Source organism: Podarcis cretensis (assembly GCF_951804945.1).
Source record: "Podarcis cretensis genome assembly, chromosome: 1".
Classification (NCBI taxonomy): Eukaryota; Metazoa; Chordata; class Lepidosauria; order Squamata; family Lacertidae; genus Podarcis; species Podarcis cretensis.
In genome coordinates this window covers 90,075,529-90,088,680 of record NC_137170.1, presented here as the reverse complement: position 1 = coordinate 90,088,680, position 13,152 = coordinate 90,075,529, and the positions used below count along the sequence as shown (strand labels likewise).

Below are 13,152 nucleotides of genomic sequence, written 5' to 3'. Positions count from 1 at the left end.
TAGGAAGGTTATAAAGAGAGAGTGTCCATTGACAGAAAAAAAGGACCCCTTGCTCTGTGCAGAATGTTTAAATATTTTCATAACACTTTTACTTAAAAACAAATTATTTTCTTTTTAATTAGTTGCACTTTTGTTTGTTTGTTTTGCTCCTTGTTGAATAGGCTGCAATCCTGTACAGTCAATGGGACTTACTCTTACACTTATAAGCTTGCACTGTTAATTGCTAGTCTCCCAACTTGGGCTCTTTGCATATGGTCTTCTATCCACACACAGGCCTTATGTTCTTCCCTTTCTGGGTCCCTTAGCTGTAAAATCTGTCCATCTTCCTTTCATTTACATCTTTGCACCATCTGGGTTTCACTGACTTTCATTTGTCCTGTATAGTCTGTTGCCTATCTTATGTGTTAACTTTTCACCCCCAGTCTCAGAAATTTTCACGGTTTTAGACTATAATAATTTAATCTTTGCTGAAATCTACCCACTACCTTTTTGTTGTTGTTGTTCTAAGCATGTCTTCATGTTTCTCTTCTCTGCTTCCAGCTCTCAGCCTGTGCATGTTCAAAAATTCAGACATACGACAGTGTATTTTCAGATAATGTTGTTCTTTCTTTCTGTCTCTAATCAGAAAACTTCTTAGGTTGCATTATCATACCACACCCTGACTTTCATGAAATTAGAGTTTCGGGAGCTGACTAAGTAGAACACAGGCTTTGTTTTTATTCCTTACAACAGGAGTAAATAATCCAGGGCCCTCCAATGTTGGACTACAATTCCCATGATCCCTCACTATTGGCCATGCTAGCTGGAACTGATGGAAGTTGGAGTCCAGCGACATATGGGGGGCCCAGAGGTTCCTCATTCCTGTCTTACAGCCACTCTCTCCCCTTCAGATTGTTCACTGGGGTGGAGTTGAGTGCAAGTGTTCACCTGGCACTGATGGTCATCTGAAGACTTTGGCTGTGCATGCAGACCCCAGTGTTGTCTTTCTAAATGGCATGGGGTTTCATTCATTTTCAAAACAATATTTCCCTGCAGGATTCTCCCCTCTCACCCCTCTCAGCAGGGATCCAGACTTGCCCTCTTGCTAAGCCTATGCTGGCAGCCAGCTTGTCTACACATGGGAATTAGTTTTTAACTTTAGGGATATGCACAGCTGCAGTAATAAAGCAAACTGCTATTTTTCCAGAGCTCTTGGTATTTTCTATAGGTGCAAGTTCTCAGTCCTCCTAGGCTAGAAGGGGAGATGTGTCTATATAGCAATGTTTTGAAATAACAGAGGCAGAAGATGGACTTTGCTGGGCAGCACAAATGCTTGTCTCTATCTTTCCTGGTATCCCTGTTATTCCTTGGTGTTTCCCACATTCCTCCACTTCCAAGCAAAATATCCCAAATTCATTGTGAAGGAATTGGTATTTTGGGGGGATGGGGGGGGGAGTGGAATTTAAAATGCAGATGTTTGACATCTTCACATAGAAATCTGAGAAGACAGTATATAGGGAACTTTGTTGTTGTTTAGTCGTTTAGTCGTGTCCGACTCTTCGTGACCCCATGGACCAGAGAACGCCAGGCACTCCTGTCCTCCACTGCCCCCCGCAGCTTGGTCAGACTCATGCTGGTAACCTCGAAAACACTATCCAACCATCTCGTCCTCTGTCGCCCCCTTCTCCTTGTGCCCTCCATCTTTCCCAACATCAGGGTCTTTTCCAGGGAGTCTTCTCTTCTCATGAGGTGGCCAAAGTACTGGAGCCTCAGCTTCACAATCTGTCCTTCCAGTGAGCACTCAGGGCTGATTTCCTTCAGAATGGAATATAGGGAACTAGTGTGCAGCAAAGTAATGGGGGGGGGGAAATCCTCATCTGTGATGTCCTCTGCTTACTGGCTGAGTAGTTCAATGCTTATAGTTAGTTCAGTGCTTTCACTAAGAAAGATGCTTGCTTGACTCTTCTTTGTAATTGTAATGCCTGTATTCTCCACTAGGCCAATGATTCAAGAGAAGATCAGAGTCTTAGGGGAAGCTGGCCTGTCTGAAGCCAAGTTCTCTGAGACAGCCGAGGCTACAGATTACTTCTTCTACAAGGTAACTTTTAACATTAAACTAAGTTCCTGGAGAGGGACGCAGGTGGCGCTGTGGGTTAAAGCCTCAGCGCCTAGGGCTTGCCGATCGAAAGGTCGGCGGTTCGAATCCCTGCGGCGGGGTGCGCTCCCGCTGCTCGGTCCCAGCGCCTGCCAACCTAGCAGTTCGAAAGCACCTCCGGGTGCAAGTAGATAAATAGGGACTGCTTACCAGCGGGAAGGTAAACGGCGTTTCCGTGTGCGGCTCTGGCTCTGGCTCTGGCCAGAGCAGCGATGTCACGCTGGCCACGTGACCCGGAAGTGTCTCCGGACAGCGCTGGCCCCTGGCCTCTTAAGTGAGATGGGCGCACAACCCCAGAGTCTGTCAAGACTGGCCCGTACGGGCAGGGGTACCTTTACCTTTACCTTTAAGTTCCTGGAGGCTTAGTTTCTCTCCAAGGTGCATGGTCTTTCGTGCAATAAAGCTGGGGTAGGAAACATGAGTCCCTCCAGGTGGTGTTGGATTACAATTCCCATCATTCCCATTACCGATGCTGGCAGGTGCTGATAGGCGTTGTAGTCCAACAGCATCTGGAGGGCCACAGATTTCCCACCCCTGCAATAAAAGCATAAAAAAGCAATTATTCAGGCATCTCCAGGCATGACTTATCACGTTCTGATTCCTTCTGTGGACAGCGGCCATGCTTGAATCAAAAGGCAGCTATTGGATGGTGTCACTCATTGCAATGACTTTGACGGAGAAGCTCCGTCCTTTGCTCTTGAGAGATCCTCCTCCTATTTCAGTGTGTCCCATTTCTCTTTACCACTCAAATAGCAGGGAGAGGAAGGAAGGCTGATGGTCCAGTCTGCATCTTATTAACTTGGGGAACGCCTCCATCTCTCCTCTATTGACTGTTTTCTTAGTCTTTTCTCTGTTGACTAGCAGAGCTCTTTTGCCTGCTTGCCAGTGATGTCCCTCTTTAATTTCATAGCAGGACCAAAATCAGGAGACCATCTTAAACCTTTTCCAGAGGACCTTCTCGGAGGATGCAGATGATATGGATGAAGCCCTGCTTGTGGAAATGGTTGATGCATGCGAAGGTTCTGGACCACAGACTCCATCAAGTGAAACGGAATCAAGTCTGTGCAAGAAACGGCGTGTTGATGAATATTTTTGCAGACAGTAAACTCAGAAAATGTTGCGCTTTTTTTGTTAACGAAGATTGTATTTAAAGGAGGGCAAAAAGAATAATCAGTGAAAATTGCTTTGATTGTTAAAATAAATATCTATTTTTAAGATGGGTTAGCCTGTTTGCTGATTTGAACAGCTTTAGCTGCCTTCTTTTTATTGCTTCTCTAGCTGGGAAATCAAGAATCTGTGGCTCTACCCTGACTCCAATAAAATCTGCAGTGATACAGATGAGTTTTACTACTTGAATCTTTGCTGCAGCTCTGCGTTTAATACCTCTCCACAGGATTTCTTGAGAGATGGAATACTCCTCCTCATGCAGCAAATAAATCCTGTTTGGCAAGTTTAGAGGCTTTCAACAATTCTATTCTCGTGGGACAGATTTAAATAATTAAGCAAGAAACTGCTAGAAAGAACTGTGGGGTGCCTATTTTGAGGGCAGGCCTGTAAAATTCTATGAGAAAGGGAACACTTCTGGTTACATTTTCTAAAATAAATATTTGTTTGTTTGCACAGTGGTATTGAAAAAGAAGGCATGCTTTAATTGTTTGTTTTCCTTGAATCCGTAACTTACAATAAACTAGAACCAGATATAAGACTTGTTAGAGGCTCAGGGTGAGAAGGTTGGTGGTTCGAATCCATACAACAGGGTAAGCTCCTGTTGCTCTGTTCCAGCTTCTGCCAGCCTAGCAATTTGAAAGCACACCAGTGCAAGTAGATAAATAGGTACTGCTGTGGAGGGAAGGTAAACAGCTTTTCTGTGTGCTCTGGCTTCCGTCAGTATTCCGTTGCACCAGAAGTGGTTTAGTCATGCTGGCCACAACTCAGAAAGCTGTTTGTGGACAAATGCCAGCTCCCTCAGTTTGAAAGTGAGATGAGTGCCGCAACCTCAGTCACCTTTGACTGGACTTAACCATCCAGGGGTCCTTTACCTTTACCTAAGGCTGAGAAACCCATGGTCTTCCAGGAGTTGCTGGACTGCAGCTCCCATAATCCATGACCATTGGCCATGCTGGTTGGGGCAGATGGGAGCTGGAGTCCAACAACATATGGAGTCCAGCAACATCTGGAGGGCCACAGGTTTTCCACCCTTGTCATAGATGGGTAATTCCTTGTGGGAGAAGAGACTTGGCAAGCTTCAGATTCTATTCCAGGTAGGCAACAGGAAACCTGTAGAGCATACTTTGCTCTTCCACCCATCCTCTGTCATTTAGCATCTTTGCTTTTACTCAAGCCCAGCAAGCCTTTTCTTACAAGCACCAAAGCACAAGTCCAGGCCACATCTATATAGGGGATGGGATTTGCTCACACTTCTGCACTGACCAATTTGAATAGCGAGCTTATGTTGATTCTGGCCTTCCTGCATAACTTGGTTTAGAAAATAGGAAGCTGCCTTATACAGAATCAAAGCACTGGTCTGCTTGGTGTATTGTCTACAACTGACTTGGCAGCAGCTATGGTTTTGGCAGTTGTCTTTTCTTGCCCCACCTGGAGGTGGTGGGAATTGAACAGGAGACCTTTTTGCATGCAATTTATGTACCCTTCCACCAAGCTACCTTTGTTTACCATTCATTGAACTGAGTCAGCTGCAGAATCAGGTTGTCTACACAAGCAGAACTCAGTGGATCTATATTCCAGGATTTTCTTTGTTTCCTCCAGGTGATTTCACTTTGATTGAAAGAAACAAAATTATAAAATACTTTGAAATTAACCTTTATTGTATATGACTTTAATTCAAAACCTCATTCTCCCATAGTAGTAGTCCCATTTGCAGCTAATTTTCCAAGGCCCTTCTCTCTGTCCTCATCCCACCATCTGATGTGCAGTGGTGTAGCTGTGGAGACAGGACCTTTTTGGTAATGGTGCTTGAATTGGGAAATTGCCTTCAACGGGTGAGTTCCTTGGCCCTTTCATTTATGCTTTCGGGTTAAGATTTGGGATTATAGCAGCTAATTAATGGTGAAACTGGTATAAAAGTGGAACTACACTCCATACAACCGGCTCTGGTTAGTATGACTGGAGCTGCATTTTGTGCCAGCTGACATTTCTGGATGTTCTTTGGAGGCAGCTCAATACAGCAGCCCAGTCTGGCTGTAACAAATCTCTGTGTGCATCACAACTGCATTTTCCTACCAAAGCTGCCCAAAGGCATTCCTTTATACCGATGCTAAACTGCCCTGTGGATCCTTTAAGGCAGTCGTCTTCAGGAGCTACTTTTAACCCAAGCCTGCATATGGGCACCCATTTCATAAGTTTTTTTAACCACATACAGTGGTACCTCAGGTTACATACCCTTCAGGTTACAGACTCCGCTAACCCAGAAATATTACCTCGGGTTAAGAACTTTGCTTCAGGATGAGAACAGAAATCGTGCAGCGGCAGCGGGAGGCCCCATTAGCTAAAATGGTGCTTCAGGTTAAGAACAGTTTCAGGTTAAGAACAGACCTCCTGAACGAATTAAGTTCTTAACCCGAGGTACCACTGTATTTCTGTAGTAATGCTGTTGTTGTGACCCGCCTGCATCAGACCATTAACTAGTGGTAAGTCCCAGGCCTGTACAGGGGCGAGGGCACCCTGGGTACACTTGCCCTGGAGCTTGGAGGGTTAAGCGGGCTGGAGGCCACCACCAGAGACCAGCTGCTTTTTTGTTTTGAGTTTGTAACTTTATTCAAACAAGACTCACGCCCAGACCCTCAGACAAGCTCTGCATGGACCTGGTAGGTCCTGACCCACCAGTTCAGGACTGATGCTGCAATGCATGCACACGTATTAAAAATGAATATAGCACATTGCATTTTCATATTATTCAGCCATTGCCCAGTGTCCCAGCCTTTTGACTCTGTCCTCCCCTAGTATACTGACTTATTTTCTGTTATGCTTGGGTCAAAATGCAAGATTAGTATCCAAAGGGAGTTACTGTACGGTGCCTTAAGCACGATGCAGTTACTGTAAGTCGTTCACAGTTGTCGCGTCTACTAAGGCGGCTGCTACTCTCTATTCGAGGCAACAACTGAAAAGCTAGAGCAACGAGGAAGGCTTGACCATAGAGTCGCAGTACCTCCTGGCGCGCAGACAATCCTACTATCGCTTCCTCGGTCTCAACGGTTGCGTCACACTTCTTGGCCGGGCGGGACATTGCGCGTGCGCAGAGGGCACTTCCTTCTCTCTCTCTCTGCGGCCTGCAGCGGTAGCAAGATGGTGAGCAACCGCTCTTTTCCTTTGGTACTCGGGTTTTATCCGCCGCCATCCTCTCCGTCGCTCGCCTCTCCCGCACGGGATTCGCCGGGGGTGGGAAACATGGGGACAGGCTAATCCAGGCAGCCGAGCATTGGGGGCAGTTTTGATCGGCGCCGGCGCTTGGGGAAGCCGGCTTGGAGGAAGGGGCGCTGGAGGCGAGGGAGAGGGATGGTGGTCGCGGCGGGCTGAGTTCAAGCCTCGCTTGACTAGGCGCGGCGGCCAGCTGGAGAGTGTTTTTCTTTCCCTGCTCCTCCTCCAGTTTAAATTAAACGATGGAAAGTAGAGAGGGGTTGTCAGCTTCGTCTTTAGCTGGCATCCATAAACTCGGCCCTCCAGCTGTTTTGGGACTACAACTCCCATCATCCCTAGCTAACAGGACCAGTGGTCAGGGATGATGGGAATTGTAGTCTCAAAACATCTGGAGGGCCGAGTTTGGGGGTGCCTGGTCTTAAGCAGTTGCTGCAGGAGGTGGCTAAGGAATCCCGAAAGGTCCTTTTGAAAGCTATGCTCTGCATGGACCTGGTAGGTCCTGACCCACCAGCTTAGGACTGATGTTGCAATGCATGCACACACATTAAAAATGAATGTGGCACAGGGATCGGCTGCCCTCTGCTGCCTGGTTACCTGCAAGAAAAGCTTAGCCGGTTCTTAAATTAGGTCGGCCTTTGCTCGTCATCCTTGGTTGCTGCTCCTTTTCTTCCTTTTGTCTGCATTCTCGCTTCCCCCCTTTCCAAGATCAAAGGTGCTCAGATCTTCTGGATTGTTTCAGTGAGAGAAAATTGTATTGTTCCTAGGAATAATTAGAACAGGGTTTGTCCTCTTAAGCGTGTGTTTGAAATGCTTTGGCAAAAAAAGTCTGCCAAGGATTTTTCACCACCTTGTGGGTCTCGCCAGCCTCTGATCCTAGATCTGGAATAAAAAGGCTAAAGGCCTTTCCATCAGAACCTTTGGAAGAAGAAAGGGTCTGTAATTTGCATTAGGTGGGTTGAGCAGATCTTTTACCAGTGCCCAGGTGATGGGAATCTGGCCCTCTGTTGGACCCTTAAAGGCCCCAGCCAGCATTGCCAGTAGTTAGGGGTGGTGGGAATGGTTGTCCAGCAACACCTGGAGGGCCCATGTGCCCCTGTTCGTGCTCTAGGGTAATTGATTGTGGGAGCTTGCCTGAACAGGGGGATAATGTTTTGTGTCATTTGTACTAAAAGGGCCGGTATGAAAGTTCTGTTTGTGGTGTCACACATAGCACGTTGTTTTAACTTTATCTGGGGAGGCCTCAGGCTGTAAAGCTGGAGGGGTGAGGGCTTTGCCTACTACTATCTGTCAGCAGTTGTTGTGAGAATCAAATAAGAAAAACTCATCCTCATAGGTTCTTGAAAAAAAGAGCAGAATATAAATACGGTTGGCAAGGGAGCTGCCCTCTCATTCTATGACAAAAAAATATTTAAAAAGAAGCATTTACTTTGCAGAAAACACCCTCCCCATCCCCTGGTATTTTATTTTGCAATTTATTTTATTTTGCAGTTACCTTTGCAAATAAGACACTTGTAGAACATAGATGACTGCTGCAGTCCAATAGATACTGAACTAGCATAGTGACCAGGATACATAATCCTAAATGTGTGGGTTCCATCCCCATCACATTTAGGATTATATATCCTGGTCACTATGCCAGTTCAGTATCTATTACAAGTTGTTAGGCATTACTACACTGGAAATAAATGGTTTTAACTTGGAATTTGTGTTTTTCTGAGTTCACCATGTCTTCTGAGTAAACATGCCTTGAGTCAGGCTGTTAATTGTTGTAAGTGTGGGTATAGTTGCCAGAAATGAAAATTTAATGTGCTTCTCTCCCCCCCCCCCACAATGGTAATAGGCCAAACGAACCAAGAAGGTTGGGATTGTGGGTAAATATGGTACCCGATATGGAGCTTCCCTGAGGAAAATGGTGAAGAAGATTGAAATTAGCCAGCATGCTAAATATACTTGCTCCTTCTGTGGCAAGGTAAGTGCACCCTCTTTTACTGCAGAACTCCCAGTCCATAATTTCATTTTTTCCAAAACTCCACTTAATAGTCATATTTTGCCTTTTGTGCTAACTAAACTGCTCAGGCATAGTATTCTTGGTAATAATCAACTTAAAGAGGCTTGAAAGTAACCATCATTTATAATCAAATTCATGAGAGTATAGAGTAGGTATGAGGAACCTGTGGCCCTCCAGGTGTTGTAGATTCAACAGTATTCAGCCCCAGCTGGCATGACCAATGATTAGAGATGGTGGGAATTATAGTCCAACAGCACTAGAGTGCTACAAATGCTGTAGATCACTGGTTAGTTAAATACTGTGGACCCATTGTTTTTTAATAATTAAGCCATGAGCCCCCTACTTTTGAAAATTCATAGAATTGTAGAGTTGAAAGGAACTCTATACAATAATACCTCCGTGAACGTCTGCCTTGTCTAGCGTACATTCCGGCGAACGCCTGCGGCAAACCTGGAAGTACCGGAATGGGTTACTTCCGGGTTTGCCACTTGCGCATGCGCAGAAGCGCTAAATCATGCTTTGCGCAGACGCGGTACTTTGCCCTGTGTCCTTTTCGGCTAGTAGCCGGGGCTCCAGAACGGATCCCGGTCGCAAAACAAGGTACGACTGTAGTAGTTTTTGTTATGTGAATGGTGCCAGGCACTGATTCAGCACATCCATGGCCTCAGCTGCTGACGATGAAGAGAAGTAGAGCTGCATCATAACAACAGCAGGCTACAAAACTCTTGAGTGACCACACCACCATTTCAAGTAGAGGTTAAATGGGGGGTTGATAGGACTGACCCCCTGTGGAAGCACCTAATAGAGAATCCATGGGGCTAAACCAGGGGTTGGCAAGGTTTACCTCACCTGGGCCAGTTCACTCCAGGGAGATCCCTCTGCGGACCAGATTGCGCATCTGCAGGTGTGATTTCTGGTGTCTTCGTAGATGTGATTTCCGGCATCTGCACATGTGCAGACGCAATTTCCAGGGCAGCGGAAGCGAGTTGCGGTGCTGTGCTGGTTTAGCACAGCGCGCAGGGACTCGCCAAGTGGGCGACTTGGTTCAGGGGCGGCTCGTTGGCCGGCTAAATGACCCCCGTGGGCCTCTTGTGGCCCACGGGCCTTAGGTTGCCTACCTCTGGGCTAAACGGTTCTCCCAATATGTGCTTGCTGTTTCAGAACATGTGGCGTTTTTTGGTGTGTGGTCCTGAGCTTACATTTGCTCAGACCTGATTCTATGCAAATTCATGTGTGTAGGGTTTAAAACGTGCATTATTATCACCTTTAAAAAAAAAAACAAACCATGTTCTGTGTTGTGTGTTTAAAGTGTTGAGTAGATGCTGAGATGCATTTTGATGGAAGTGATGTGGTATGGTAGATGCTCCCGTGGAAGTAAGTAGCTTTTGTGTTTTTCTTACAGACCAAAATGAAGAGGAAAGCTGTGGGTATCTGGCACTGTGGCTCTTGTATGAAAACAGTAGCTGGTGGCGCTTGGACATACAAGTAAGGGAAATTATATTGGTTGAGGGGTATGCGCGCCTGGGGGGAATGTTCCATTTTCATCTGTGGTGGGTGCTGTGTGGCGTTTGATATGCTATTGGAAAGTAAATTAAGAAGAGCCCTGCTGAATCAGACCAAGGACCCATCTAGTCCAGGATTCTGCTTTTGCAGTGGTGTGGTTAACCTGAACCCTATGATACACTCAAGCAGGACGTGTAGAAGTGCATTCCTGCTCTTGACTCTCAGCAGCTGGTATTTAGAGGCATGCTTCCTCTGACACAGGAGATAGTACATAGCTGCAATGACTAGGTAGTCTTCTCTAATTCATTTGTCTAATCCCCTTGAAAAACGGTTCATGGTTGTATATCAAACATTTTCTCTTCAACTTCACAGTGATCAATGTTTGGGAGTGAAAGGGAAGGTAAAAGTTATTTAAATAGAGCAGGGATGTCCAGCTTACAAGAGACTGTGATCTACTCCCACAATAACAAAAGCTGGTAGTGATCTATCCATTGGATTGACAAAAGTTGTTGGCTTTTTTTAGGAAGTCGTTGAGGTTTTTTTTGGGGGGGGGTCAACCGCGATTTACCACGGACCCCTGCCATTGACCTGTTGGGCATCCCTGAAGCAGAGTATTCTAACCACATCTTCTCTAAAACCCTAACTACATGTGGCATTAATAATGTGATTATCAAACATGTACAATGGAACCTCTACCTGTGACAATAATCCGTTCCGGAGGTAGAGATGGGTCGCTGGGAGAGGCGCCATTGTGCGCAGGCATGGGCTGCAATCGCCGCTTCTGCGCGTGTGTGAACGGTGGCAAACCTGCCACGGACGTTGGGTGAAATGGATGCAAGCAGAGGCGGACGTAAGAGGTTTGACACTATGTGTTTAAAAAATAACACTAGATGCAAAGGGAGGGAGCAGTCCTCATGGTTGCTACTTCTCAGTAGTGGCACCTGCCCTCTGGAACACCCTCCCATCCGATGTCAAGGAAATAAACAACTACAAGTATCTGACTTTTAGAAGACATCTGAAGGCAGCCCTGTTTAGGGAAGTTTTTTGTGTCTGATGTTTTATTGTATTTTTAATATTTTGTTGGAAGTCACTCAGTGGCTGGGGAAATCCAGCCAGATGGGCAGAGTATAAATAATAAATTATTATTATTATCATCTAAAGTAAAGAAGAAGAACCCCAACATTTTGTATGCACTATTAAACATTTCATTTAGCTGACTCTTGTTAGTTCTAAAAAAATGTTTAAAAGCTTATTACAGAAACTGCTAATTGTTTGTCTCATTTGAAATAATAGTGATACTTTTTGTTTCTTCCAGCACCACTTCAGCGGTGACAGTGAAATCTGCCATCAGAAGACTGAAGGAGTTAAAAGACCAGTAGAAGCATATTTTTGTTCCACTGTTGCTCTTCCTCTACAGTTCATGTCCTTATTGTCAATTAAAGGTGGTTGTGAACATTGAACCCTGTTGGGTGTTTTGTGTAAGAATAGTCCTATAGGCAGTGTACCTTTTTGATCTTGCTTTTTCCCTTTCTGCACAAAATATCAGTTGGTTTATGTAAGAGTAGCAATAATGTGCTATACATGTGGATTCCAAATAAGGTCAAGTTAAAATAGAATGTAGACATATTTGCCAAGCAGTAACATCTCAATAAAAGTATAATGGAACAAATTAAAGCATGCAAAATGAAGTGCTTGTAAGTCATGCTGATTTTGGTAGGAGAGTTAAGCACATAATCACTCACATTGAAATTGATCCCACTTAGCTGATATTTTTGCCAGCATGTGATCTCTATCTGTCTGTAAATCTTTAACCAAAAGTTACTCTTCCAAATCTAAATGGAGCTCAGGTACAGAACAGAAAATGCTATTAACGCCTCATGAATACTTGTAGAATTCTATTTTCGGAAAAAGGAGCGATCCTAATTGGAAGGACAGGGAGCAGCAGATTCCCTCCTGACTGGGGCAGTGAATGTGTGGATGGTTTTGTTCCACCAGCTGCAGGCTGCTATGGCATCAGGGCAAAAATCAGCTGTCTCCAAGAGTTGAGCTACCTTTTCATCGGTGGATCTAGCACCAGCATTGCTCTGTTCCATGTGCCACCCAAAATAGCTTTGCCAGAGGTAATGTGTCCTCACTGCACCTGGTGGGGACAGCAGGGCCCTCCATACTGGTAGAGGGGCACTTTTGCCAAATCCTGATCCCTAGCAGGCGTGCAGAAATTGGGACTGAGGATTACTCTGCCCTGCATTTTCCACATTTTTCTAATGGGATGCCAGTATTTTGCCAGTGCAGTGAGTGAGACACTTTCCACACAGATAACTGGCTGAGTTCAAAGCATTTGGGAATCATATTTTTGTAGGGTTGAATGGGACCCAAGGGTCGTCTAGTCCAACCCCATGCAATGCAGAAATCTCGGCTAAACATTGTTGCCATATTTAAACTTTAACTTGGAACGTAACAAAAACTCAAAAAATCAGCACCTTATACATCCAACAATTGTTTTTGTCTGAAATCGGTTTTTTAAAAAAATTTGATGTCTATTCAAATCACTTTTTTAAAAAATCTGATGTGTTCTTTTCTCTTGAATCTCAAGATACTGAGCACATCTCTCTTCTAAACAATGTTGTTCAGAAGGTAGTTTTATCAGTTAGCCATTTCCTTTCTTTTAGAAGTAGGTATGATGGAAAGCCTCAATGCAGTAGTGGATATTTTCCAGCAAAGGAACTTCCTAGCTGTTGTGGATCTCATGGAGGCTTATAGTCATTTTTTTTTTTTTTACCAAAGCTGCAGATAATTCAAGTGGGCTCTGCTTGGAGACTTCCTGCAATAGCAGATTGCCTCACCTGCAGGCATTAATCTATATTTGCCTTACCACCGCAACTCTTTCAAGAGGGACTGGAGACAAGGCAGTACTTGTGGGTTTCCCTGCAAAGTGGTAAGATGTGTCAGTTCCCATGTCCATTGTACAGGGAAAAGTAAAGTCTTCCACTGATTGTAAATCGGTGAATCTTACGCAGTTAATGCAGAGTTAAGAGTGGCATAACCTCTGGACCAGATTTCACTCTTAATTGGTTGTAAAATCCACAATAGTGTTTTTAGACACATATTGTGAGCAGATTTGGTCATCTGGGCA

The 13,152-nt window shown here is 45.0% G+C and overlaps 2 protein-coding genes across 5 annotated transcripts in view; both read left to right on the top strand.

Moving 5' to 3' along the window:
• SMARCAL1 (SNF2 related chromatin remodeling annealing helicase 1) overlaps positions 1–3,495 on the top strand; it is a 38,176-nt gene extending 34,681 nt beyond the window's left edge. For 3 of the 4 annotated variants that reach the window (XM_079968711.1, XM_079968713.1, XM_079968712.1), the window contains exons 16-17: positions 1,978–2,077; positions 3,045–3,495. In XM_079968711.1, the coding sequence (XP_079824837.1) occupies positions 1,978–2,077; positions 3,045–3,239 (295 nt within the window). In that variant the 3' untranslated portion in view covers positions 3,240–3,495. The remainder of the gene's footprint in view (positions 1–1,977; positions 2,078–3,044) is intronic. The other variant, XM_079968714.1, reaches the window with a different exon arrangement.
• Positions 3,496–6,357: 2,862 nt separating this feature from the next.
• On the top strand, positions 6,358–11,479 carry RPL37A (ribosomal protein L37a). The gene is made up of 4 exons (XM_079969740.1): positions 6,358–6,439; positions 8,349–8,477; positions 9,919–10,001; positions 11,335–11,479. The coding sequence occupies exons 1-4, from the start codon at positions 6,437–6,439 to the stop codon at positions 11,396–11,398; spliced, it is 279 nt and encodes a 92-aa protein (XP_079825866.1). The 5' UTR covers positions 6,358–6,436; the 3' UTR covers positions 11,399–11,479.
• Positions 11,480–13,152: the final 1,673 nt, after the last annotated feature.

What these genes read in the sequence shown, in the direction of transcription:
- RPL37A (XM_079969740.1), top strand. An exon ending in CTTGCTCCTTCTGTGGCAAG is followed by an intron (nt 8,478 to 9,918) that starts GTAAGTGCACCC and finishes TTTTTCTTACAG; the next exon opens with ACCAAAATGAAGAGGAAAGC. An exon ending in GGTGGCGCTTGGACATACAA is followed by an intron (nt 10,002 to 11,334) that starts GTAAGGGAAATT and finishes TGTTTCTTCCAG; the next exon opens with CACCACTTCAGCGGTGACAG.